The 24003-nt window shown below is 40.7% G+C and overlaps 2 protein-coding genes across 8 annotated transcripts; one reads left to right on the forward strand and one right to left on the reverse strand.

Moving 5' to 3' along the window:
* Window positions 1-67: 67 nt before the first annotated feature.
* On the forward strand, window positions 68-6708 carry foxj2 (forkhead box J2). Of its 4 annotated transcripts, none has more exons than XM_040117431.1 (10): window positions 68-496; window positions 798-1151; window positions 1338-1412; window positions 1538-1630; window positions 2165-2323; window positions 2424-2925; window positions 3028-3159; window positions 3274-3408; window positions 4944-5285; window positions 6207-6708. In XM_040117431.1, the coding sequence occupies exons 2-10, from the start codon at window positions 822-824 to the stop codon at window positions 6317-6319; spliced, it is 1881 nt and encodes a 626-aa protein (XP_039973365.1). In that variant the 5' UTR covers window positions 68-496; window positions 798-821; the 3' UTR covers window positions 6320-6708. The 4 variants fall into 4 exon arrangements, with proteins under 4 accessions (XP_039973365.1, XP_039973366.1, XP_039973367.1 ...); XM_040117432.1 differs by having other exon boundaries at window positions 6210-6708; XM_040117433.1 differs by having other exon boundaries at window positions 3274-3375.
* Window positions 6709-7535: 827 nt separating this feature from the next.
* On the reverse strand, window positions 7536-20884 carry epn1a (epsin 1a). Of its 4 annotated transcripts, XM_040117438.1 has the most exons (13): window positions 20789-20884; window positions 17267-17427; window positions 16875-16976; window positions 16340-16498; window positions 15332-15460; window positions 14858-14978; window positions 14530-14687; window positions 14319-14390; window positions 12940-13023; window positions 11334-11613; window positions 10515-10679; window positions 10047-10274; window positions 7536-8717 (listed from the first exon to the last, which is right to left on the reverse strand). In XM_040117438.1, exons 3-13 carry the CDS (start codon window positions 16941-16943, stop codon window positions 8251-8253), a joined length of 1932 nt encoding a protein of 643 aa, XP_039973372.1. In that variant the 5' UTR covers window positions 16944-16976; window positions 17267-17427; window positions 20789-20884; the 3' UTR covers window positions 7536-8250. The 4 variants fall into 4 exon arrangements, with proteins under 4 accessions (XP_039973372.1, XP_039973369.1, XP_039973370.1 ...); XM_040117435.1 differs by lacking the exon at window positions 14319-14390; XM_040117436.1 differs by lacking the exons at window positions 14319-14390; window positions 20789-20884 and adding an exon at window positions 20545-20761.
* Between the last annotated feature and the right edge of the window lie 3119 nt (window positions 20885-24003).

Genomic DNA, 24003 nt, shown 5'->3' on the forward strand with positions numbered 1-24003 from the left:
ACCCTCATTCCTTGTGCGACACGTTGAGGGTTTGGACCTTCTTGGTGGAAAATTCAGGTGAAACTTATAGGATGGTTTGTTTGTTTTTGTTTTTTTCTGTACTGATAACCTGACAGGCCGACAGCTAGAGAAAATTCTGGGTGAAAGGCTGAAGAGGTGGGACCAGCTCACAAAGGCGGGCTGCAAAGAGTGATGTCACGGAGAAGGGGAGGACTAAGTTACGTCATTCTGGTAAAGTCAGAAAGGGAGGGGAGGGAGCCAGGGAGGGAGAGAAAAAAGGAAGCTCTACGATAAGTTTTTGGGTATGATTCTCAAACGTTACAAAAACTTTCACAAACTAGAGGTTTGACTGGATGCCTCGATCGGGATCAACCTGCTGAAGAGAGAGATCTGAAGAGGAAGACAGGCACCAGTTTGTCTGCAGTTGTGCACAGCTGATGACAACATCAAACGTTAACACTTCCTAAGGCCTTGGGCCTCGAGTGACTACAGAAAGGTAAGAAAGTCATTCTTCTTCCTCAGAAAATAGAGTCAATGTCGATGGAATTGTCACAGTTATGTCGACACATTCATGCAGTGTCTTTGCTTGTGAATGGATAGATTCCAGAGCAGCACAAAGTGTCTTGTGTCTGAACCTACTGGTTTGTAATTGAAACTGGCTGGAAGTACAGGAACCGATCGGTTGACAGTATTACATTACTGGCAGAGGGGAATCTACTCTGGCATTTCTCAGCATCCAAAGTAAACGAGAAGTCAAATGACATGTTGATCCAGTAACTCCTCTTCTGATCTCTTAGACCCTGGACAGAGAAAAAGAGACAATGTCCTCTGACTTGGACTCCAGTCTCACCAGTATTGACTGGCTGCCTCAGCTGGGAATCAGCAGCCTTCGCTCGGGGAAAGAGAGAGGAGGAGGAGGAAGAGGGGAGAGGGACAATAAGAAAGACAGAGGGAGGGAGATAGGAGACTTCCTACCCTCTGTGCAGGACCCGTCCCCTTCTAGCTCTAAAGGGAAACCCCCTCACAGCTACGCTTCCCTCATCGCCATGGCAATAGCAGCTGCACCTGAGAGGAAGTTGAGTTTGAATGACATCTACACCTGGATCAGTGACACTTTCCCTTACTACAGCCGAGCAGGCCGTGGATGGAAGGTCAGCTTTAATGTAGAACAACAACAACATTGTCAGTGTGCTAGAATAGTGTTGAGTTATTACTAAATTTACATTTGTTAATGTTTAGAGTGGTTGGTTTGGTGACCGGTTACTAATTTTCATTTTATTTGCATCACCAGCTGGTACAGGACAGATTCATTTTATCATGTACTGTGTCGTTAACAGAACTCCATTCGGCATAATCTGTCTCTAAATAAATGCTTCAGGAAAGTTCCTCGGCCGCAGAACGACCCTGGCAAGGTGAATTACTTTTTATAGCTCTTGTAAGCATATACTGTACGTTACTTTTTTTTGAATTTGCATCATCTAAGATGGTGAGATGATTGCTTAAAAGAGCGCAAAGCTACTTGTACCATATTTTTTAGGGTTCCTATTGGACGATGGATGGACCGGCAGAGGGGAATCAAGCGAGGGCACCTAAACGTTCCTATCCAGAGGAGAAAGAGGAGAAGCAGGATGTACGTGGTTTAAGATCAGTCACTCAGTTGTTAACCATAAATCTACATTCTCAAAATGACAAACAGCATTAAGTGTAAAGAAACTACATTTTACTTTATACAAGTTTGGCTTTCTGGCATTTTAGAATTGTAGATTTTAACTTAACTACATTTCAGAGGGAGATATTGTTTTTTTTGGGTTTTTTATCCTGCAACACATTTATCTGAAAGCTGTGATTACTAGTCACTTTGCAGAGTAAGATTTTACAGTTAGGTTATGAGGGGCCTGTTTTCAGAAGGACAACTTTTACTTCAGATCCTTACGTTGTTTTATTTTTATTTCCAATTGAGTTTTGATTAACCCAAATTACAAAAAAAACTCCCCCCCCCCCTAGCGGTATTCAGCTATGCAGACCTGTTTTCTTTCTTGTTATTTGGGGGAACTGGCCACTCTAAGCTGAGTGGACTTTTTAATGAGGGTTTGTACATTCTTATATTGCTGCTTTTACTTTACTAGGATTTGAATATTTTCCCTTCAACTCTTTCCTCTCACAGGTTCCCGAGGTACCGGGGTCACAAGCAGACGGAGGACCCTCCCCTCGTCAACCACAACCGACCTCCCACGTAGACCACCGGCTTCTAAACACTGAGCCGCTGGGAGCCATCAAGCAACAATCACCCCAGTTTGCCTCCCTCTCTCCTCCCCCGTGCAAGGTAGAGCCACTTGCCTTATTATTTTCCACCACCGAGTTTTCTGTATGTTTTTAAGTCGAACAGCATACCAATACATTATCTTGGCTTTTTATTTTCACAGCAACCGTCACCCTACATGCCAAGCCCCGTCTCCAGTCTCACTGTCCCCCATCCATCCGTCTCTTCTTCAGCTGGGCTCCCACCTGCCGGCCCCATGTCCTCCATTAATTCCTTTCCACCTCCCCATCCACCTGGCCACACTCTTTCCATCCCCACTGCCTCTGCTACTCCTCTGTCTGCTGCCATTATGTCTACAGCTTCTCCAGCTGCTCCCTCTTTCTCTGTCGCCGCTCTGTCCTTTCCCGCTAATTCCGGACCTGCATCTGCCTCCACTTTCTCCTGCGCTCCCATCGCGAGGCCTGTGCTTGTTTGCACTCTGTCGGGCCCCACTCATTCTTCTGCGTCCGTTGTCCCTTCATCTGTTGCCGCCCCTCCCATTGTCTCATTAAACCCCTCGACTGACCCTCCACTGCGTTTCACTTTTGATGAGCTGAATTTACCAGACTTGTATGCCTCTTTCAAGTCTCTCGTCAAGACTTTGCGTGAGAGGGGAGGCTCGCAGTGTAAGTATGATGTGTGTGTAGGTGTGTTTGTGCATATAAATTACACGTCACACACATGCAAACAGCCTGGATTATTTACTTTTTCTTCCCTTTTCTTTCCAGCGGAAGTTGCTCACCCAAACAATGACACTACCCCGCTCCACACTCCAACTCTGCTACCGATGTCCCCTCACCCTGCACCACTTGCACCACCTCTACTAGCTGCGCCAGCTACACACCCTCCGTCACAATACAGTGAGTCTAATTTTATCGCTTCAATACAGAAGTGCTTGAATTGTATTAAAACCAGCAAAATAACATAAGAAAGTTCATTGCTATCTAAAGTGACCTTCCTCCCTTCCACTTTAGCGGTGCCACCTGACTGGTTCAGTAGCCCAGATTCTCTGAAGGAGAGCTTCCGCATTGCCAGCAATCTAGACTGGGCAAACATAGACCTCTCTGGTCACCCAGGTCTGTGCTGTTTACCACAGTCTTGTTTAAAGGGTCATTTCACCCAAATTACAAAATAACCTATTTTCTCGCTTAACTCTGGAATTGGTTTGGGTTTTATCTGCTGAGGTTTTGAGATATCTGTCGCTGAGTATTATTCTGTTTAACCGTTTTGGTCCCAGGCCAAAAACTTCCATTTCTATATGCCCCTCAAAGTTTCTTATTAGCTTCAAATATATTGAAACTAATAAGAAACATTCAACTCTTTGAAAATGAAGATACATTTGATGTGAATAGTTGTAGTCACGGTTTGTAATAGTAATATACACGTTGAATTTGGGTTTGCCTAGAAAAAAATGCATTTTATCAGAATTATGAAGATGTTGCATGATGGAGAACAGTAAGACAACTAATCAGTGTAATCTGTGAGGTTTTTGGTTAATCTGACAACTGTGAGCAAATAACAAATTCATAACTAATAAATAACAGAAAATTAATAAAGATTTAACATTTAAGTAACATTTACTCAAATTTAACTAAAATCAAATCAAACCATGTCACAAATTTTTCTGACTTCCTAAAAGGACATGGATCAAAACTTAGAATGTGAGTTTACTAAAGCACCAGCAACTATTTCATGAACCCTGTACAGCCTCATTTCCTTTTAAAAAGAATGAGTCATAGCCAAAAGTGATGCTCAAAGGTTGCTTGGATTGCTATAACAACGCACACTTTTGTTATGTATAGATGCAGACCAATCAGTTCACGCCTTCAATTAAACTGTGAGCGGGACACGGGCATTCGGCTGAAACTGAGGGTTGATCTACAGAACACGGTGTAAATGGTTTTCATAGGACTGTGAGGTGTTAGAATAATGCTGAAACGTTTTGTCATTTTCCCAAACAAAAACCCCGTTTTTCACAACATTTTCTAGTTCTCACTTTCAAAATGGGAAGATTTGATGCTTTATTTTTGTCTTATGTAAAAGTAAACTGAATATCTTTGGGAATATGCCTGTTGGTCAGATAAAAAAGCTATTTGACAATTTCACTTTTTTTTTTTTTTTTTTAAAACAATTTTCTGACACTTAATAGGCAAAAAGACTGATCGATTTTATTGATGAAGTAATTGGATGATTAGTCCAGTGCTGTCAAAATATTTAAATGTAGTGTTTTTCAAAGTGGTGACCGCCATTCATGAAATTTCATTTGCCTGTATGTTGGGTTTGAGGGAGAAATCTCAACAGATAAAAACCAAGACTGTCTCCATGGCTAGATACCACTATAAGTGAATTGGTAAATGTTTTTTTTTCCTTTATTTTATTTTGGTTAACCGACCCTTTAAGATGTTTGTCTTTTGCAGCTAATGAGACAACTTTTACAAACATTTCACCAGCCAGAATGTATAATTAGCAGCAGCTAATGAAACAATGAATATGATCACTGTCAGTAAAGGTATGATCTGCATTTTTGAAAATTTACAAAGGCCTTTGGCTCTCTTGATAACTTTTTTGTAGAGCATTTAAGACTCAAACCCTTCATGCTTTGATCTGCCTGTCTGCAAACATTTCTCTCATTTTCTGTTTCCAGACCTGCTGGAGAGCATGCGACAGGCAGAGCTTTGCGACTGGGCCCTGGACCCGCTGCTCTTCACCTCCCTCTGTGACTCCCTGAACCGCTTTTTCACTCAGAAAGGCATGATCACCTCTGGGAATAACTCCCCACTAGCCCTTGGTGCGCCTCACTCCTTACAAGCCCTACCATTCGCCTCCAATCCACCCCCGACCCTCGCCAGCCTCACTCAGCCCTCACCCCTCCCGTACTCTCCATCAGTTCCCCCTGCCAACGGAGCACAGCCGCCCCGGAGGGCTCTGCACATGCAGGGACCAGGCCTTCAAAGACCACAGCTAACACAGCCTGCAAACACAACCGGTAAGACCTGGAAATCATTTTCATCAGTATCAAAATGTTGTTCTCTTTTTTTACTTTTATGGCAACTTAATTCAGCAGTGCTTGTGGAAACGTCTTAAAGGATAGTTTCCCCTTTTTCGAGTCCGTCTTAGAAGGATACTCACATGCCCTTATGTACTCTAAAAGAGTTAGTGGTCTATGTGATCACTCATCCTGCCTGAAGAGATCCTTTTTAATATATGTCTTATTATCCCTCCACAGCAGCTCTGTAAGGGAACCACAGTTCAGGGAAACTGAAATAGAGTATTTGCTACCAAATAGACTAATTCAATTTATATAACACCAAATCATAACAGAGGTTATCTCAGGGCACTTTTCATATAGAGCAGGTCCAGACTGTACTCTATCCTGTTATATTTACAGAGACCCAACATTTTTCCCCCATGAGCAAGCTCTTGGCGACAGCTGCAAGGAAAAACTCCCTTTTAACAGGTAGAACCCTCGAACAGAACCCAGCTCGTGGTGAGCAGCTGTCTGCCTCAACTGGGCTTTGAAAGATACCCACTTGATTTGTTCAACTCAGGCTGTTGAAGCCTCATTTTAGCTTTAGCTGAACCAAATGCATTTTTCGCAGAACAGTCCTCTGTCACCTACATTAAAATTGCCGTGGGAAGGGATCTCGTCAAGCCCAGTTGGAATAGCAGGGTTTGTTACAGCAATCAGATACTCTTTTAATGCACATATGGACAGGTGATGGTTTTATGTAAGATAAACTTGAAAAAATGTGAACCTAAACTTTTAGTTGCTTAGTTGTCGCCCAAAATGTTGGCCATTGTCTGACTGTTGTCAAGGAGAAGTTAAATTAATTTTTTTTGTTTTAATATTACTTCACTTCCTCTTACTCTTATACTAACTTAACCCATGTTTCTCATTCTGTCTCAGCAGGGATGCAGACTCAGTCTACCACACCACGACAGCGTCCTCCATTAAAGAATCTGCACAGCAACAGCGAGGAGATCCAAGATGACTTTGACTGGGATTCTCTGCTTGTTTGACCCTCACAGATTGCGTGGGGAAACAATTAAAACAGAACTTTTCAGAGAAATGTGACAAAACTATATGCAGAGGCTTGCTAACTGGTGTGCATCTTGAAGCTTCTGAGAGCAAGTTTGGGAACCAGTTATGCCATATGACTGAATGCTGTACTTTAAGGTGGAAATAGTTGTAAGTTTTTTCACCTATATTCAAATTCATATGCTGTAATAACTTTTGTTTAGCTTATCTTCTGCAGGGTGTTGTATTCTGATGGATTGTGGTTTTATAAACATGTTCACCAAAGAAAATAAAGTGTAAATTTATTCCTGTCACATCATTGTATTCTGCAGCAGTAAAGAAAGAATGCATATATGGGATATAGACATCAGCATAAAGTACAGAGCAAGCATGAAACCAGCCAAACACATGTCCTGTGTTTTGTTTTATTTCATAAATTTCTCTTGATTTTTTTTTTTTTTTTTTTTTTTTGCCATTTTACTTTTCAAATGTGAATGTTCACAGTCAACACCACACAAAATTCAACCTTACCCGATAAAAGATTTTTCTTGTTGATATAAAATAACAAATTCATCAAACTAAATTAAAAGAACAGCATGGAGCATGTCGTCATGTCCCGGTTTTCTTTTTCTTTCATTCATCGAAATAATTGTCTTTTTTTTAAGAAGCATCAGTAGCTCTCCCTCCCCAGAGGAAAGAGATGAAACACAGACAGTGGTGATCTGGGACACCTGTGCACCAGGGATCCCATGTGCAATGTGTGATGGGGGGGGGGGGGGGACAAACCAAAAAAAAAAACTAATGCTTCTGATTAACTGAGGGGGAAAAAAAAAAAGTGAAATAAGATTGGCAGACAAATGTGTGACCCTTATTATAGCTCATTTGAAATCCCAACATTTCATAGTATTAATACAATTGACACTTCTTAAAAAAAAAAAAAATAATGGATGTCATTTCTTCCTTTCTGAGTCACTGAAATAAGATCAGACACAGGAAAAATGGAGACATATCTTGATACATATACACAGAAACAGGCATCTGCACTACTGTGAACTTTCATACATACTTTCATTTTTCTCAATCATACATTTCTGCACACACACATTCAACAAGCATCCCATTAATTTTCCCCATCAGACCACAGATGTCAGAGCTCTTAGTTTTACTAAAATAATCACCAAGAAAAACGAAAATAAGCATTTGATTTAAATGGCATCATGTTTGATTTTCCTTGTTTATTTGTTCCCAAAAATTGGAAAAAAATAAATTACATGTAACATTAAATTAAATTAAAAGTGAAATAGCTGAAACGATTTGACAACATTGTGCCTGAAATGTTAATGCAGGTTTTTCAGTCCATATCTCAGTCTGAAGTTCGTTAAAAATCATCCTTCATGCACTCATTTCACTTCAGTGATTCAGTGTTTTCATTCTAGAGGGAGAAAAGAGGAGGAGACAGGTACAACAGTTTCTCTGTTCAGTTTGTTAGTGGCTAGGTCCCCTCCCCCTCCTTCTCTCTCTCAGTGCAGTAATACTAGAATAGAGTGACACTACTGAAAAGCCTCCTGCTCTCAAAGACTTACCTTCATCTCAGACAGGACTGAAAGAAAAAAACAAAACATGAAGAACGATATGGAACAGAACAGGATTAAAACAAAATAAATATCTTTCTAATAAATCTCTATTTCCCACCCAAAAATAACCCACATTGAAATGAATGTAACTATGCGGAAAATTATTCTGAAATGAAATAATGCTTTCAAAGGAAAAGATAAACTGAATTTTTGATTTTTTTTTTTTTTTCTTTAAATATAGAGATGTAGACATTTTTTTCTTTTTGGACACAAATTGTGTTGAAGGGGGATGAATGAAGGGGACAGCAGGTATGACAGAGAAAGTTGCAACAGGTGAGCCAAGGAGTGGTGACGCTTTCTCAAAGAAGAAAAGGGTTGGTGCTTGCTCCCGTCGTTCCTCCGCCTCCCACTGATCCTCCTGCCCCCATCACTCCTCCTGTTCCAGTGGGCCCACCCAAAATCAGCTGAGGAGGTGCTGCACCTCCAGGCCCCAACAGACCCGAGCCTGGGGGTGCCATTGGGGAGAGACCGCTGTAGGGCATGCCCATGGGGCTGGCCTGCATCATGCCCAGGCCCAATCCTGGAGCCCCCATACCCACACTCATTGGCCCTATGCCAATTCCTGGTTGCACCATGCCCAGCATGGGATTGGGAGGCACAGGACTGCTGCGGAGGCCACTCAGGCCCAGTGATGAGGGCTGAGGTGAGATGGAGGTCATGGGCGGGGCCACGCCGAACGGGTTTGAGGAGGCAGGTGTTGGGGAAACCCCCCTACTGGAAATGGTGCTGCCTGGTGTCACTGCCATGCCAGGAGCAGGAGATGAGCCTGGGGATCGGAGGTGAGAGTTAGATCAACACAGGAAAAAAAGAAATAAAAAAAAATAAAAAAATCACCAAAACATGACTCACTTGAGAATATCTGATTTTCGCCAGCATACTTAGTTCATGACATTTTTTGTGAAGGCTGTTCTCACAATCATGCGCTGAAAGGGGAAAGTTTAACTGGGCTCTCCTTAAATCTGAGTTTAAAGCGATGGTCCAGTCTGCAGTTTACACAAATGTGATGTAGTGTGCACACAAACAGAGAGAATGGAGTTCAGTTGACTTTTCAGAGACTCTGGATTGTTTGATTAGGGAGGAGTAGGTATAATTTTAAGAATTTTTTACAAAGTAATTTAACTTCTGTGTGGAAAAAAAAACAGACAAATTATTATTCCGAGCAATATAAAAAATATATGACATGTCTGGAGGGGATCTTTGAATTTTATTGAGCTTTCAAATCTCGAAACAACATGATAGTGACAGAAAACATAAGGTACAACAAATATTTGTAATGGTGTACTCAGAGATATACAGACAGACATTCTCATTTCCAATTAAAACAGTTATGTTACTTTGGTTTGGTATCTTGTTTAATGTAATTGAACTCATATTTCCAAATTTCAGTCAAAAACTTTTTTTAAAATCTCAAAAGATCTACAGAAAATATTGATTTTTCCGATGAAAAAACTTCCAAAACCCCTTTAGTGGACGATCAGCTTTATTCCAATTTCATGTAAAAGCTTTCTTTTGCTAGCTACAAGCAAATTTTTGTCAGGTATGTGTTTTTTTTCTTGTTTAGCTGCCTCAGTATTTCCTAGGTACATCACAGTACAGTTGTTTGGAATGGCATTTCCAATAATTTCATTTATTTTTGCATTCACATTGTCTCAGAAAGGCTTTAGTTTAGTGCAACTTCAGAAAACATGAGTATGGTTTGCCTCCAGGTCCCCACAGAGCCTCCAACACGGTTGTTGGGTGGATAAACTGTCTGCTTTTGATTTGGGGTGTGTTCAGAGGAACCACGTTTTTTCCAGCCATACTCCTTTTGCATGAGTTAAAGGCAGTACATTGTGGTTCAAGACATTTTGATTTTTTTATGAAGTATTTTAATCAAATTGACTTTTTTATGCCAGTTGCACTTCATGGAATTTACTTTTCAATATGAACAAGCTGATGATGGCAACTTAATCTGTATAATTTATGTGGCCTCTATATGTGTCTACCTAATAATGCAAAATACTTTCCACAAATAGGGAAAGACTGATATCATCTTTTGTTCTACAAAAGTTTTTTTCTCTGGTTACAGACAGTTAACACAATAGGTGTAACTAACCTGTGTTCTGGAGGAAGGGGTTGTGCGCTGAAGAGGAAGAGATGGAGGGAGGCGGCGGCTGTTTGGGTTTCGGTTTAGACGACACCAGGGAATCGAGATCCACCAGTGCTGCATTGGGGCCGAGGAAGGACTCTGGAGTCTTACGAACAGGAAGTGAAGAACCGAGAGACGACAGGTCGAAGGGCACCGGTGAGCCTGTTAATGAGGACTCCCGTTGCTCCGGTTCTCCTGAGGGGGGAAATTAAGGAGGAATAGGAATAGCAAATCAGGCACTGAAAGAAAAATGTCAACTAATTTACCACAATATAAAACAGCATTACAACACATACTAGAGGAGGATGAAATGTAGGACAAGACAACTGTTCTGTGTGCATGCACTTGACAAGTCTGTACCTTCATGTGTTAACTATGAAAATGTACCAGTACCTTGGTGTTTCAGAGTCCGTGTAGCTTTAATTTTGAATGTACCTGTGCCGTTAGTGTGTTTGGCGGTGCCACTCCAGATGTCGGAGGTGATAGGGTCAGAGGCAGGGACAGGCCCGTCCCTTGCCCAGGGGTCTACTGGCCCCCCCGAGGAGGAAGTGCTGGGAGGCACTGGGGGGCCCCAGGGGTCGGCACTTGGGGGGGTCACAGCTACAGGGGAGGGGAGGAGACGCAGGGGAGGGAAGGGTTAACAACACCTTACCGATACAATCCACAATAAGGAGGGAGCAGGAAGCTGGGCTGGGTTCCAACAGTGATGTTTCTCTCCTTAACCTCTGCAATACCACTGACTGGACATATAAGGACAGATGAATGTAGATTTTCTGTGTCTGTCTGCCATGTTACTTTAACCTGTTTAAAATCTAAAGCTCAGTGGAGGTAAAGGAGAGATAATAAGAAGCTACCCGATACATTAAAAAGGCAAAAAAGGGCAAGAGTAGAGAGAGCTCTGGTTGAGACACAGCCACAGTCAGTCCTGAGTAGAAACAAGAGGATAAAAATCCCTGGTTTAGACACAGAGGGAGAATGGATTTAACATGCTTGCTTTCCCCATTACTAACTGAAAAGCATGTGAATGGATGAGAAGATAGACAGCATGGTGACATGACAGAATATGTAACAGGGCTATTACGTAGACAGGAAATGCAACAGTGGAGTGAAGAGGAGTAAAAGTCGAGAGGTCTTCACATCCCCTTTCATCCACAGAGCTGGAAACAGTTCTCTTTAGATACTCAGTCATGAGGACGTTCCCACTAACCTTACTGGCTACAGTGGCAATACGTGGCTTGTGTTGTAGCTGCGTACCTGAGCTTCCCCAGGGGTCTACGTTGTTAACTTTGTTGGACGTCTCTCCCCAGGGGTCTGGAGGAGGGGCTATTGTGGGTGGGGCTCCCCCGCCCCAAGGGTCAGAGCTAGTAGGAGATGTGGGTGATGCTACCCCCCATGGGTCTGACGGGGCTGCGCCCCACGGGCCCGAAGCAGCTGGCGCAGAAACTGTGGGTGGAGGCGAGGGGCCGGCCGAGCCCACAGTGGCAGCAGCAGGGGCCCCCCACGGGTCCACGGCACCTAGCTCCATTAGAGCGCTCTGAACAAGAGAATATATTATGGATTACAACATGCAGCTGACTTCAGGAGTAAATCTGGGGTCAAATTCACCTCACATGCTGAGTTTAGTTAACAGTGTTTACAGAGAAATGCACAGAACTGAGAAGCAGGAGGAAGCGGATAGAAATAGAGACCAATGGACAGTCACATCAAATAGATGGTGAAAAAAATATGAATAGATTCTCAGTCCCTTGTCTGTGCAGTGTTATGGAACTTGATAAAACTGACACAATATTTCTAGGATGCAGTGGGCACAGGCTCAGCAAAACTGTGCAGTTGAAAACTGGACAAACGCAGCCTGGTCTGAAAAATCTGGATTTCTGCACACTGATGGTACGGTCAGAATTTGGCATCAACAGCATGAATCCATTGACCCAACCTGCCTTATGTCAACAGTCCAGGCTGGTGGTGGTGGTTTAATGGTGTAGGGAAGGTTTTCTTAGCAGACTTTGGGCCCCTTAATACCAATCAATCCTATTTTGAATGTCATGGGCAATCTGAGTCTTGCTGCTGACCATGTGCATCCCTTAATGGCAGCGTGATAATGCACCATGCATCACAAGGGCAAAAGTAATCTCAAACTGGTTTCATGAATATGACATTGAGTTCAGTGAACTTCAATGACTTCCCCAGTCACCAGATCTGAATTCAAGAGAGCACTTTCGGGATGCGGTAGAGCGGGAGATCGGCAGCATGAATGTGCAGCTGACAAATCTGCCGAAATGATGTGATGCAGTCATGTCGACATGGATCAGAATCTCTAAGGAATATTTCCAACATCTTGTGGAATCCATGTCACGAAGAACTGAGGCTGTTTTGAGAGCAAAGGGAGGCCCTAAACAGTAGTAGTAGTATGGTATGGTTTCCTAATCAAGTGCTCAGTGAGTGTATACACACTATTTGTACAGCTGTTTTGTCACATATACTAACTTTGTGGCTTGAGAGACACAGTTTCCACAGAAATTTTAGGCCGGAGATCAACGCTAAATAAATACTATTTTCCACCTTCAATAATCTGACAGCATAAAATGCCAATCCCCCCTGCAATCATCAGAATGGCATTTTTTGTTCCCGAGTATGATCAATAGACTATATTCTAAGTCTAAATAAATTCAAATCCTCACACAAGTGATGAACTACATCAAATGGATATTTGACTTGACTGGCCTGAACAAAACATACGCAGTGCTCAAGTGCACATGTTCACAGAGCTGGGAGAACTAAGAAAGAGCGAGACAGTGAGAGACACAGCTACAGGAGATAAGGCCAGGAGAGTTAGAGAATTACAGACACATTTTACACACACCTCCTCTGGCTTCGGTTTCTCCCTCTTGCTCTCCTCGATGGCCATCTGCAGTCTCAGGTCATCACCTCTGCGCAGTCGCTCCTCCTGCCAATCACACACACTGATGTCAGCAACCTGAGACACACAACCTTGGAAAGCACACCACAGTTACAAATTTAGGATCAGTTTACCATTCCACAATCTTAGCCTGAATCGGCGGGAGTGGAAACTGAAAACCTGACCTTTACTTGTTATCTACAGTCAACAGATAATTAATGCAAATCGATCAATCCCTAAATCCCACAACACTTCTGCAAAACATGGTTAAATCAAAAGAGTGCTTGTACAGTTTTACACAGAAAATAAGCTCATTGGGAACTGGTGTCACAAGGCTACATTAAATAAAATTAAGAACTCCCAAGCATAAACAAAATACTGAGGTTTAAATCCAGTCTTTTAGCTGCACGTAGTGGATTTTGATCATCATATAGCCTACTTGAAGCATAAAAAGATATGATTAAAAAAAGTGGAAACGGACTTGACTTTACATTTTTAAAAAAAACTAAATAAATGATATCTGATCAGCACTGATACAGATCTCACGGATTGACCCCGGACATCCCGACCTAATGCCACCTTTTATCCTACCTCATTATAAGGGAGACTGACAATCAAACAGCAACACACTGACTAATCTGTGAGGAAACAGCTTTTTCTGTAAAAGATGTGAACATGTCTTACAATTGATGCCTCTAAGTAACAATAAAGATGGCATTATCCTTTAAATACCCTGCATTAGTTTATGGACTAATGCCAGTCAAGTGGTGCAGTAGGTGCCGGACTCTAACTACTTGCATACAACAGGCATTCAGTAAGCACAGAAGGTTACAACAGGAGATAGGTGTAAAAGGTAAGGAAAACAGTGTATTTCATATCAAGGCCACAGATTAATACATGCTATCAGAGAAGGTAACAGGGAAGAAAAAAATCATATAAACCACTTATAAACCACTCAATGTTTAATTTAGTCAATTACGATAAATATTTGCCAATGCCATGCAAATTGAAAAATTGGATTAGATTTAATTAATTCTCACTTTAGTGCAGTTTTAATACATCTTGACAAGGATTGGAAAAGCACCTACTTTGCACGCTTTTTATGAGAACAAGCACTATAAAAGAACATGACACTGTATAGCAAACTAAATGATCTCAACAGTATAACTGCAGTCTGATGCAAATTTGTATCTTGAGGAAAATGACACACGACAAATATGTGCAGAATTTCATTTTCTTGATTGATCAATACTTGATACGTGTTTGAGAAATTCCAATTGACAGAAACACAGATAGTTGCTGACTGGCTGGCCAGTCAGCTGGGCACACTCTCTGCCCCTGACCTTTTGGTGCATCTCTTTGCTGAGTGTGATTGCATAGCGGAGCTCTGCGTCCTCCAGAGGGTCCTTGCTAGTCTGGGGGAGGTCAGGTGGTTAGATGGTGAGAGCAAATCTGGGTGTATGTCGGGATTAATATCAGCAATATCACTCTGTGGACACAGCTGCTGCAACAGAACCTAGCTCTATGTACTTCCAGTAGGCTGCTTTGTGTTACCTGCTCTGCCTCTTCTTTACTCATCGCCAAAGCCAGCTGGAGCTGCAGGTCTTCCTCTCCAGAGCTCTGTGGCCAAGCCTGCTCAGGATCTGCCCCTCCAGAATGGGAGCCCAATGACAGGCTGCCCCCCAGGCTGGGTGCTGAGGGAGCTGAGGAGGCTAGATCAGAAACAAATATGCATACACACAGATGAGAGCTTGTCGTAGGTGGTCAACTACTCTAAAGGCACTTAATGCTTTTGTGGGCTCACCCCTCTTTCAAAGTGTAATACTGTAACTCTGAGCACTGGTTGAATCTGTTTAAACAGTGGTTAAAGTAGCCATCTTACCACTAGAGGTTTGTGCCATCTTCTCTTTGGTTTTGAGGGCGTGGATCCTCTCCTCTCTTAATCTCTCCTCATCTTTCAGCAATGTCACCAGCTGTTTGGCTTTCTCTCGCACATTTACCCCCTGGAAAAATACAGGTATAAGCACACACAATTACTTGCTGCAAATAACAATTTTTAATGTTAAATATTACAGAGACATATAGTTACTTGTGCAGTTAGTTACACTGTAAACCTTATTGTTAGTTTAACAGCTTGTTAACGTACCGCAGTTTCAGTTATTCACAACCAACAAAAACTTTTAAAGGTGGTTTCGGACGTTTGCACAAGAGGTCAGAAACTAATTGTAAAACATCCTTGAATCAACCGCAAGCAGCATGTTTGACAAAGTGTGCCTGCATTCCACAAAGGTTGACCTTATTCACTAATCACTGTACGTTTCTTTACAGCTTTGTGGGCATGGGTGTGTTTGTGTACCTGGTCCTTGCCATCTCTGTCTATGTACTGGAAATCCTTGAGGGTCTGGACTGCGTATATGTTCTCTCTGCACTGTTGGGCAACACGTTCTGAACCGGTCTTGATCAGGTACTCCATAAGAGTCATAGCCTGGTGAAAATACAAATCACAACCCCTGAGCAACTGTAGAAAAAGTCTGTATACTGAGGTAGTAGAAAGGCATATATTAAAGCAGTTCCCATGTCCCCTTATTAGATTCCGCATCCATTCACACTGAAGTATGCAGACAGCTAGTGCAGGATTGAGAATCACAAAATAACTTATAATGTGAAAACTCAAAAAGGCTAACTACTACAAAATCATGAAATTTACAAAGAAAAATCTATAACCCATACATTTAATAACGCCAGCAGTATTTGGGTTGTGTCCGAATTCACTCCCCTTGCTAAATCATTTATCACTCCTATAAAAACAGACAGTAAATAGTTTTCCTGCCTCTGTAGTGAGCAGTAAACTGAGATTTCGGACACTTCTGAATCATTCTCATTTTGCATCATCACAGTGTTGCAATGACTGTAATTTTTGCATCTATAAAATGGGATGCATTGCATTGTGTGATTGATAACAGAAAGTAAAGTACTTCCCATGGATATGCAGCGGTAGGCAACTAAGAAACGTGCCTTTTTCATTCATGGTAATTTTTGAGGGTACTATGTAATATAAATTTCACATTCACAATTTGGACCCTGAAATAATATTGCAGACAAAAAATATAGTGCAATATATACTAATTACGGGTGAATTTGGACATATCCGGGTGTCACAATATCATTACACTGCATAATACTGTAAACACAGTACTGTAATAATGGTACCCGTGCATTAAAAAAAAAAAAAGTATAGTTAGAGAATGTATTGCAATGTTAGTACACAATAATGATTATGTATCAGGAATATGTATGGTGATATATTGCCACAACACTTATTCCCAACTTGGACACACAAACACACACACACACACACACACACCTTGTACACATGTCTCCAGTTCTTGCCGTGGTCATTGAGGCGCTTCCACACCATGCTCATGATTTCCGAGAAGGCCACAACATTGTAGGTCAGGTCAGCAATCTCTGACATCAGAGAGCTGCTGGGGCCCCATGGGTCATTGGACGTCGCCTCTCTCACCTGGACAACAACACAGCAGAAGACAAACTTTAATTACCTTCCATCAAAGCTGTCTGTGATAAGAATAATATTGAGCCATAGCTTTGTGACAATTCAATGGGCCACACCGTTCTAAGTAGCGATACAAACTCAATCACGACACAAACTCCAGAGAGACAAAATAATAACTGGATAATATGATTAGATTAGCTCATACTGCGTCTAACAAATGGCAAGAATGAGGAGGTTGCTTCAAAGAAATATTAGATTATCAGCAGCTACATAATGTCATTTGTGCTGCAGATACACATGGGCTACACTTAAGTCGTGGAAATATGGGGCATGTGGGTGTGAAGGAGAGAAGAAGAAAAGATATAGGAAAAAAGGGACACTGAACCTTGATTTCAGCCTCTGAATAGTTGTGGACGATGTTCTTTACTTGTCGCCGTAGCGATGAGGTCGACATGGCAACGGTCTGACCGCCGAGTTCTGCTGTAATCTAGGCAGCATGGAGAGGAAGGGTTGAAAAGTATAGTTTATACAATAAAAAACAGCCATGAGGTAAAGAACATTTTTATTTACAACAGACACATATTAATAGGGTTTAACAGAATAGAGCAAGAAGATGAAGAGTTAAAAGATGTATCCAAGTATAAGAGTCTGAATGACAGAGTGGGAAACCCTGAGAAGAGCAATCGGAGTGTGAAAGATGGTGTTTATACCAGAAATCAAACTTAAATTATGTGACTGCTGGTATCAACAGAGGGAGAAAGACAACATCATGCACACCTGTCACACGAGAATTATGCAGAATAAGGGTCTCTCCTCTCTGTGTCTTTGTGTTTCTCTGTCTTGTGCACCACTCATTCACGGAGTGCTTTGTCTCAGTTTCCCTGGTTCTTTCCGTGGCAACATTGGGTCTCAAAACAGCAGCCGTAGGGAGATGAAAACTATGGAGCAAGATTGAGATTAACATTAAAAACAAATGCCTAGTAATTTGGAGATTAAAGCTACATCGCAACAAACATTCAAGCTAAAACTTATGCTAAGACTAATTGCAAAGTAACCATTATAAAACAAGGACAAAGGAAATATTCAGCAACAAAATCACAAGATTTGTCACTGCTCCACACATAGTTGATAGTCAGAGATACAACATATTAGTTATATGCCTCATCTTACTTATCAAAGTCAAGGCTCTTAGACCCAAAAATAAAGGCCTGTAATTGCTAAAAACTAAATGCAGCAGGTAGTATGAACAGACAATTCCTGAACAAATAAGAGCCAGAAAAAAACACTCCTGTGTAGTTCCTCATACTTCAGAAAATAACCCAATTTGACAATCTAAAAATTGTAGCAGTGGGTTTAGCTGAGTTGGAAGCCAAGTCTTTTAGGAATAAGACACATGGTTCACATACTCAAATACACATTTTAGCATCTCAAACTCATTCATGATCGATTCAGTACTTTCACATTTTAAAAACATTTAAGTAACTTCTATCCTTCCATCAGGGTAAAGCTATGCAACAGCAGTACCAAATAAATAGTTTTTCTGAACAGAAACTAAATTTCTGCTGCTTCCTACATAATAACTTGACTCAATTTACTTAATTCCAGGTAATAATATCCCTTACCATTTGATTAACAACACTATAAACTATTATCTTGCATTCATATTACCAGGGTGTGAAACCTAGTAGCCCTCAGATTGATTGAGTTTTACCAGAACGGACAACTAAACACACTATTACTAACTATGAAGTTAATATTGAGAGACAGAGAGGTTTAAGGTGACGGATGGGCCAAAAGTATGCAAATATGAACTTAATAAAGAACTTAAACAAGAGGGTAAGTTTAAAGCAGCAAAACTAGAGTACTGACAAGTGGTAAAGAAATTGTCTGGGGCAACAAACGATGATTTCTGTTATGCCACACTGGTTTCAGTGTCTGAATATGACAGAAACGTCATGGACTCATCCTGCCTGCTGCTGGTGGTGTAATGGCATGTGGAGAATGATTTTGTGACACAGTACTGGATACCTCAGTACATACCGAGCATTGTTTGTATTTGATTGTTTACACAGCAGGCTGAAACGTTGTTGCTGACCAGATGTATCCTTTCAGTGCCACAATCTGCATTTTCTAACCAAATGTTCATCTCTTCAGCAGCATTAAAGAGAAAGGAGGAGGTTGCTGAAGGAACTTCAACAAAGGGAATTTAATACAATCTCAAAACACTCCCTTAACTGCCATCTCTCAAAAAACAAACCGAAAAATGGTACAATTTCTTTGCTACGGAAGATGATGAAGCCATCCAACCGACTGCATGTACATTCCCTTCTAACCAGGGGAATGAGCAGTGGCTGGCAACTGAGTTACAGTGTTGCTCTCTCTATTTCCCCAGCCGTCCTTTCTGAATATTGCACTCAGACTCAGTGACAGGGAAGCACACAGACTGACCACTTCTCCATGTACTGTAATATAAATAAAAATATGAGATTATTTGAAATTCTTTTTAACCTTCTATAGGTGTAGGACTGCAACTAACCATTATTTTCATTATTGAATATTTTAATAATAATCAGTCAGTCATTTCTCTATAAAATGCCAGAAAAAGGTGAAAAATGACCAACACATTTAGTCTAAAAGCCCAAGGCAATGTTTTTTGAACATACTGTTTTGTCAGACCAACATTCCGGACCCAAACGATATTTGGTTTACTATCATAAAAGACTAACGATTAACGGACTACCACAATACATCTACGGATCAACTCATCGACTAATCATTGCAGCTGTGTATATTTTTTTTAAGCAATGTAAAGAAGAATGTATTTTAGACCGGTTTATTTTCTTAAATAAGTTTATATTCTTAAATAAACTAACTTTCTCTACGTCTGAGGAGTACTTTCAACAATCAGAATTAAATACATTTACATATCAACAAGAACTATACATTTTAGACAACATATGGAAGTGGATATGACTAGTTTTTCAGGTCTTAAATCTACTTTGGCAATTTAAAGTTTTCTATATTAGCCTGATGCATATAGCTGGCATTGATTTGTAGGTCAGACAAATAGGAGCACATGTTGCATAACTGAACATAAGGCAACCATTGCAAAAGTCAGTTCAGCGACTCCTGAAGCTCTGTACCAAAGTTCAAACAGGCCAACTAATCTTTGATAAGGGACATAACATGCCTTTTGTACCTCATGCTTCCGTAATCTCTGACACCATAAGGAAAAAAATAAATCAAGGATTAATTAACTACGTTTAAAGCTGTAAAACAAGTGTGAGAGAGAAAAGAAACCATCGCTTTATCGTCTTCTATGACAGACAGATGACTTACCTAGATCAGCACACAGCAAGCTAAGGTCGAACTTAATGACCTTATGTGGCAAATGATTGAACATGAGTAAATCACAGTTACACCTACGCTGTGATATGCAGGCTCTATTAGGAAGCTCTTAATAAATTAACAACTAGGCGAAGAGTTGCCATTAAACCCAAGCTAACTTATTCCTCCTATTACTTGCACGCTGTTAACTTTGCACAGCCAAATGAAGAAGTTACCCCCACCCAGATAACGTTAACAATCGTTGCACAGACACACGACTGCAGCTTTCCCTGTCACAATTACCAGGTTATCTAGCTAATGTAATGCTACCAACCCAACGCTCAAACGTTAGTTATGCTAGCTGACTGCAACTGATTCTGGTAGAGTGAGTTAACGGTACCCTCATATTATACAAGTGTTCACAAGAGCATACCTGTGTTGCAAAGTCCATACGCGCAAGAAAACTTTTGGAACATTTAGTAAAGCCAGTTTGCCAACTACTGTTAGCTGTCAATTAATGCTGTTAGCTTACATTAGCCAATCAGCAAGCAACTCTCCCATTCTCACCTAAGCTAATCGAAACAGTTGGCTAGCACTTTGCCACCGAGGTCTGGGCAAAGTTTAAACATGGGTACGGAAGGGTGTAGCTGGGTGCGAATGAGCGGACAAACAGAAGTCCCCGTCACAGCAGTGAATCTCACCGGACTAGAAACAAGGGTTGAGATTACCTGCCAATTTGAGTGATGGAAGCAATCACTTGCTGCTGCTAGGGAAAGATTAGCCAGCTAGCAGTTAGCCAGCTAGCTGCTGCTAGTTCGCAACTGGTAACAGGACTGCTTCACTGCACAAGCTTTACAGAGGACACGTCCTGCTTGAGGGCAATGCGGAATATACACGTTCAAATTACAGGCAAAAATATCAAAACATTGTTGACAATAAACCACAATAAATTAAAATAAAGTGTGTACTGACCCTGTTGTAGCTTGACTGTATGAGGAGATGGCCGAATTTCCGCTTCCGTTCTCGGGTACAGGAAAGACCGCACCCCCTGTAGTCTGTTTCCCCGGGCTGGTAGAAAGAGACTCATTAATAATTTACTGACTTTTTTAACAGCCAGAATTAATGTCCCTTATAAAAAGATACACAAAAAGATGCTTTATTCTAAAATGATGTCATGTAGGGGGAAAAAATCACATCCTCTTCTCAGCTCATGTGAACATTTTGAATGGTTTGTTCTAACCTTAATTATACACTATACACCGATGTGGAGAGCAGAATGGTGCCGTTTAAGGCACATGAGAAAAACAGTTTTAAGGTGGTGGAAAGTATCAAAATACATTTATTCAAATACTCCACTTAAGAACAATTTTTAGACAACTGTACTTTACTCTATTATTTTCAATTTATGCTACTTTATACTTCTACACAACATTTCAGAGGGAAATGTAGTTTTTTACTCCACTACATTTATTTGAAAAATATAGTTACTAGTTACTTTGCTTGTTAAGTAAACGATTAAAGTACTTCTTCCACAACCGCAGATACATCATTAATGATGTTGATGATGATGAAGGACAATGTTTAAAATCGTTCATTAGAAACTGCCAAATTTTTAATGCCTCTTTATGAATGAATTATCAATTGATTAGTTAATTTGTAAGAATATCAAAAGGTTTTTAAAAGTGCCCCTAACCTATTTTTATATTTAATGGACAACTTAGCCCAATGCAAATGGTTCAGTGTGACATGGGTTTTTAAATCTAAACTTCATCTGTTGTTTGAATGATGCCCAAAATCTAAAAATTATCACCATCATTGTCACCATCATCAGAATCACGACCATAATGAAAATGTGAATAGGTCTGAAGCTCTAGCTGGAGCAGACAGTTTAAATACTTTAACTGTCTTTTAATATTATAAATATATAAATATTTTACCTTTAAGTTTAAGCCCATATAAAACCTTCATTAAAGTGAGAAAAATCACACTGACAAATCATGTAATGTAGTGCATCAAACTGTCTGTGGTTTCTCCTGAGTAATGCTATAGCCCACACTATCCACAGGGAGGCATCCTTGAACTACCTCTAGCATCAAGCGAAACCAGAAGAGCTTTGGTCAGAGTTGCCTGTCTGTGGAACCATAATACATGGTAAGCCCCTTAGATCAGAGCAACACAGTAACAGCTGGCATGCATGTGTGGTACAAGCTCCTCTTTTATCCTGCATCTCATTATCCTTTTATCTTCGCCTTCTCTCCAGGGTGAAGGGGACTGAAGAAAGCATTGCAGCATGACTCAAGCAAACTATATAAGTGTAATGGACCGTTGCACTGCCTTGGAAACACTAATCTCATGAAGCTAAACAAAAATTCAGGCGATTATAATGAGCATAAAAAGCTATTTTGACAGTTGTTGTTCCATTGTTTTGTCACAGAGAAACTTTACACAGTGTTTCATTTATCTCGCTGCCCCTAATCTGTTAGGAGAGTGTATTTTGAGACACCATGACTTAGTTTTGAAACCAAGAAGAGTATTACAGCCAACACGAGAAATTTAAGTTGCAAAAGGAATTTAAACCCTTCAGACTCTGGAAAGATCTATCATGGATCATTGACATTTGATGCCACTCTAAGAGCATGAAATGAGTGTCTGTTTTGCATCTCTCAAATCTTTAGGTAAATCAATAAATGTCTGTTGTTTTAGCAATTTAGATCATCAGTTTGTGGACGTAAGAGACATTCATTAGTTTTTCTCAAGATAAAAATATGATGTTCGTATTTGTAAAGCATAAGTTGCCAAATGGACTAATGGAGGAGTACACATGCTTGAATAGAACCCAAAATCAGTTCACAAAATCTGGCACAATGAAGATGTTACTATCACTTTGCCTCTGTCTTTACAGGCTTACTTTATTTTCTTAAAACTAAAACAACAGCCACCACATGTTGTTCCATGTGTCCCAATTTTCTTTTATTTAGAAGAGTGTTTTTTTTTTAAATATTTCATGTTGTCGTCACTGAGAAGTAGAATTGTCGTTTGGATCTAGTCACGGTCTTTCTTTACACAGCATCCCACACCATTTACCTCGATGTAGTATTTTGTAGGTCAGTTTTGTGAAACACATTAGATGAAAATCTCTAGAACACCAATTCCCATAGTGTAAACTCTTTGGGACTCAGTGAGACTTTATCCATCATTTACAAACTGTCAGAGTTCTGAAATACCTCAACCTCTTTTGAAATCTGTGGCATTTCTTTCATTTCACCATTCTCACGTCACAGCCCATTCCAGGAAACTGAAACTTTATGTGACCTTTACAACTTTAGCGCTAATATATATTTGTCAATGCCAAACAAATATGACTCTCTGGAATAAAATATAATGGCAATTTATGTCATGATTGTTTTTTAAAAGAGAGAGGTCAGTTTTCTCTCAGTGGGTATATCATGCTAATGTACAACAATAGCTAAAGAGAGTTAGAAGAGAAGACCACCTTTTGTGTCAACAGAAACAATTTCCTTTTTTAGAAGTGAAAAGCAGTCAAAAATATAGAGGAGTAACTAAATAGCAAAGACAGACATTATGTAACTTTCCAATAACTGTCAGCTGAGATGTCCTAAGTGTGTGCTCTTGTGCATATGTGCAAGTACATCTGTCTATCAGCATTCATGTGTGCATAGTGTCTACATTTTGTACATGTGTGTGTCTTACGTACGGTATTTGTGAATGAAAGTGATTCTCTTTTGGCCTCAACTCATTGAAAGCGATGAAAGTTGTGTTTGTATGGTAGAGTGGCGAAGCTGGTTGTCACAGCAGGGACCAAAGGACCCTATGGTGCAAGCACAAACATGGAAATACATGTTGGTCATGGATGGCCTGAGCATGGCAGCAGTTGTAACCTGAGAGGCGACCTGCCGTTGTGATAGCAGCCAGTGTTTGTGTTACATAACGCACAGCCATCAAACCAGTGGCAATAATAGTCTTGTAGTATGTTGTATGAGGGGAAAATCTATCTGAGTGTAAAGAAAGAGGAGTAGAGTGTCAAAGCCATGGGAGCTGGAGAAGTGGCCAGACCTGCAGCTGGTGCTAAATAGGAAACAGAGCTGGCATGCAGACGGCAAAGAACAGAATTAAGCTGTTTTGTAATGCAAGGTTTCAGCTGTTAGCTATATCAATGTGTGATGATA

Source organism: Xiphias gladius, chromosome 22 (assembly GCF_016859285.1).
Source record: "Xiphias gladius isolate SHS-SW01 ecotype Sanya breed wild chromosome 22, ASM1685928v1, whole genome shotgun sequence".
Classification (NCBI taxonomy): Eukaryota; Metazoa; Chordata; class Actinopteri; order Istiophoriformes; family Xiphiidae; genus Xiphias; species Xiphias gladius.

Coding starts and splice junctions, on each gene's coding strand:
- foxj2 (XM_040117431.1), top strand. CDS start 822: ATGTCCTCTGACTTGGACTCCAGTCTCACCAGTATTGACTGGCTGCCT. Junction 1,631..2,164: donor AGAAAGAGGAGAAGCAGGAT/GTACGTGGTTTA, acceptor TTCCTCTCACAG/GTTCCCGAGGTACCGGGGTC. Junction 2,926..3,027: donor TGAGAGGGGAGGCTCGCAGT/GTAAGTATGATG, acceptor TTTTCTTTCCAG/CGGAAGTTGCTCACCCAAAC.
- epn1a (XM_040117438.1), bottom strand. CDS start 16,943: ATGTCGACCTCATCGCTACGGCGACAAGTAAAGAACATCGTCCACAAC. Junction 14,688..14,857: donor GATGGCACAAACCTCTAGTG/GTAAGATGGCTA, acceptor TTTCTGATCTAG/CCTCCTCAGCTCCCTCAGCA. Junction 8,718..10,046: donor CCCCTTCCTCCAGAACACAG/GTTAGTTACACC, acceptor TCCGATCCCCAG/GCTCATCTCCTGCTCCTGGC.